This window comes from Frankliniella occidentalis, unplaced genomic scaffold (genome assembly GCF_000697945.3).
Source record: "Frankliniella occidentalis isolate FOCC.00 unplaced genomic scaffold, Focc_3.1 Scaffold295, whole genome shotgun sequence".
NCBI lineage: Eukaryota > Metazoa > Arthropoda > Insecta > Thysanoptera > Thripidae > Frankliniella > Frankliniella occidentalis.
In genome coordinates, this window is record NW_026267421.1 from 270,951 (window position 1) to 272,926 (window position 1,976).

At 52.1% G+C, this 1,976-nt stretch overlaps 1 protein-coding gene across 6 annotated transcripts in view; it reads left to right on the forward strand.

Annotated features, from left to right (window-relative positions):
* LOC113209418 (uncharacterized) overlaps window positions 1–1,976 on the forward strand; it is a 78,642-nt gene that overhangs the window by 25,953 nt on the left and 50,713 nt on the right. For all 6 annotated transcript variants that reach the window (XM_052273713.1, XM_052273714.1, XM_052273712.1 and 3 more), the window contains exon 3: window positions 796–885. In XM_052273713.1, the coding sequence (XP_052129673.1) occupies window positions 796–885 (90 nt within the window). The remainder of the gene's footprint in view (window positions 1–795; window positions 886–1,976) is intronic.

Genomic DNA, 1,976 nt, shown 5'->3' on the forward strand with positions numbered 1-1,976 from the left:
GGGGGGGCAATCGGAAGAGGGGTGTCCGGGTGGAGGGAGAGGGGTCCTACGGGGCGGCCCGCACACCACGGAGGACTTATTCGTAGTTAAAGTGTACCGCATGCAGGCGAGTCGTGGACGCGTTGCCTATAGGTGCTCGCAATGCGGCCATAAGGCGCCGTACGGTAGGGACGGTAGGCAACCCCGCCCGCGCGGCTACATGCGGTACCGTATAACTATGAAATTCTTCGGAGGCATATGTTAGCCACCATGTATATTGAGAAAGATTAGAGAGAGAGAGAGAGAGAGAGAGAGAGAGAGAGAGAGAGAGAGAGAGAAGGAGAGAGAGAGGAAACGCCCTCGCCCTGCTGCGCTCGGAGCGGCAGCGCAGCGGAGCGCCTGGTGAGTCGGAGATAGGCAAGCCCGGCCGACAGGCGTGCCAGCGCGCGGCCTACCCGCCGGGCTGAGCAGGCCGAGCCGGGCCGAGCCGAGCCACCCGGCCTTTTGCCTTTCCTTCCTTCTTTATTTATCTCCATCACACTTTATCCTCGGCGCTCTTTCTTCCCTCTCCTTCTTCTTCTTCTCCTGCTCCTTCTTCTTCCGCACCAGAAAAATGTCGAGTCCTCGCGAGGAAAAGAGGGGGACGGAAATATAGAGAGGAGGAAGGGTTTGATCCTTATGGCCCACGCCACGCCTCACGCCCCCGGCCACATGTGTTTGCAAACTGTTTCTCTCCCCCCCCCCCACAGGCCGCTGCAGCTGCACTGCGACGCCCGTGTGTCTGAGGCCTAATTGCGGGCTTTGTTGTTGTTGCAGAGCCGGAGCCGCCGCGCCTCAGGCCGCCCGGCGGAGCGAGGCGGGTGGCGCACGAGGACCACCTCAGGGCAGACGCCCCGGACAACTCGGGTAAGTTAACTCACTCGCAACAAATAGTACAACTCGTTTTCATCTTTATTTTCGTAAAAAAAGTTAGTTTGTTAGAACTGTATTGAATTCGGAAAACCTCGATTTCGTCCTTTTCTTAGTTGCTCAGTCCTTTCAACGTGTTGGGCATTTTGTCGTGGTTGTTGTTCTACGGGATGTAAATCTATGGGAGGTGAAACTGCTGTGCCCGGCGGCGGTGGAGCCGAAACTGGAAAAACAAGTGTGACATGCGTCACATGTGGTCATGCACTCTCAGGAGAGAACGTTTCATGATGCTCTCTCCTCCTTGTAAAAGGATAGGGGCATCACAGGGAGAGTGCATCAGGAAACGTTTTCTCTGGAGAGAGCATCAAGAAACGTGATACATGTCACGTTGGTTTTTTCAGTGGACACCCGCTCCGGCCTCGGCCCCAGCCGGAGATCCGGCCTCGAAAGCCGTTCTGTTGTCGCTGGAATCAGGGCAATAAGGCCCCTCTGCATGGCTGTGACACGTTTCATATGTGTCACGTACTCGCGGCAATGCCAGCTCAGCTCAGTCCTTTGTGCGTGTGTGAGTGTAGTGAGTGTTCGTGTGTGTTTGTGTGTGCATGTGTGTGTATTGGTGCGTGCATGTGTGTGTGTGTGTGTGCGACCGCGATTTATCACGCGAGCGTGCTCTAATCCCTGGCCCGCGCTCCGGATGCGGGGGGTAGAGGGGGAGATTGGGAAAGAGAGACGTAGTGAGAGAGAGAGAGAGAGTTTTTGAGTTTTTACAAAGGATTTATTGGGGGATTTAATTGTACATTATGGGCTAAAAGGGGAGTGTGATTTTGATACAAATAGCTGGCGATGCAGCGGGCATGCGGTGCTGCTTGTTTGTGTCTAAAAGAGTAAAATTTAGAATGGTAGAACGTTACATTTTTGTTTCTATGTGTGGGAGTAGGTTTTTAATTTATTAGTTGAACATTTTAAAAATGTAGAATTGTTTTGATTAAAACATAGATTTAGAGATTAACTAGGACTATGAATGACACATAATTTTTGAACTAACTTTGTTCTAGTTTTGAGTCTTTCATCAGTTGCAAAATTGTTAA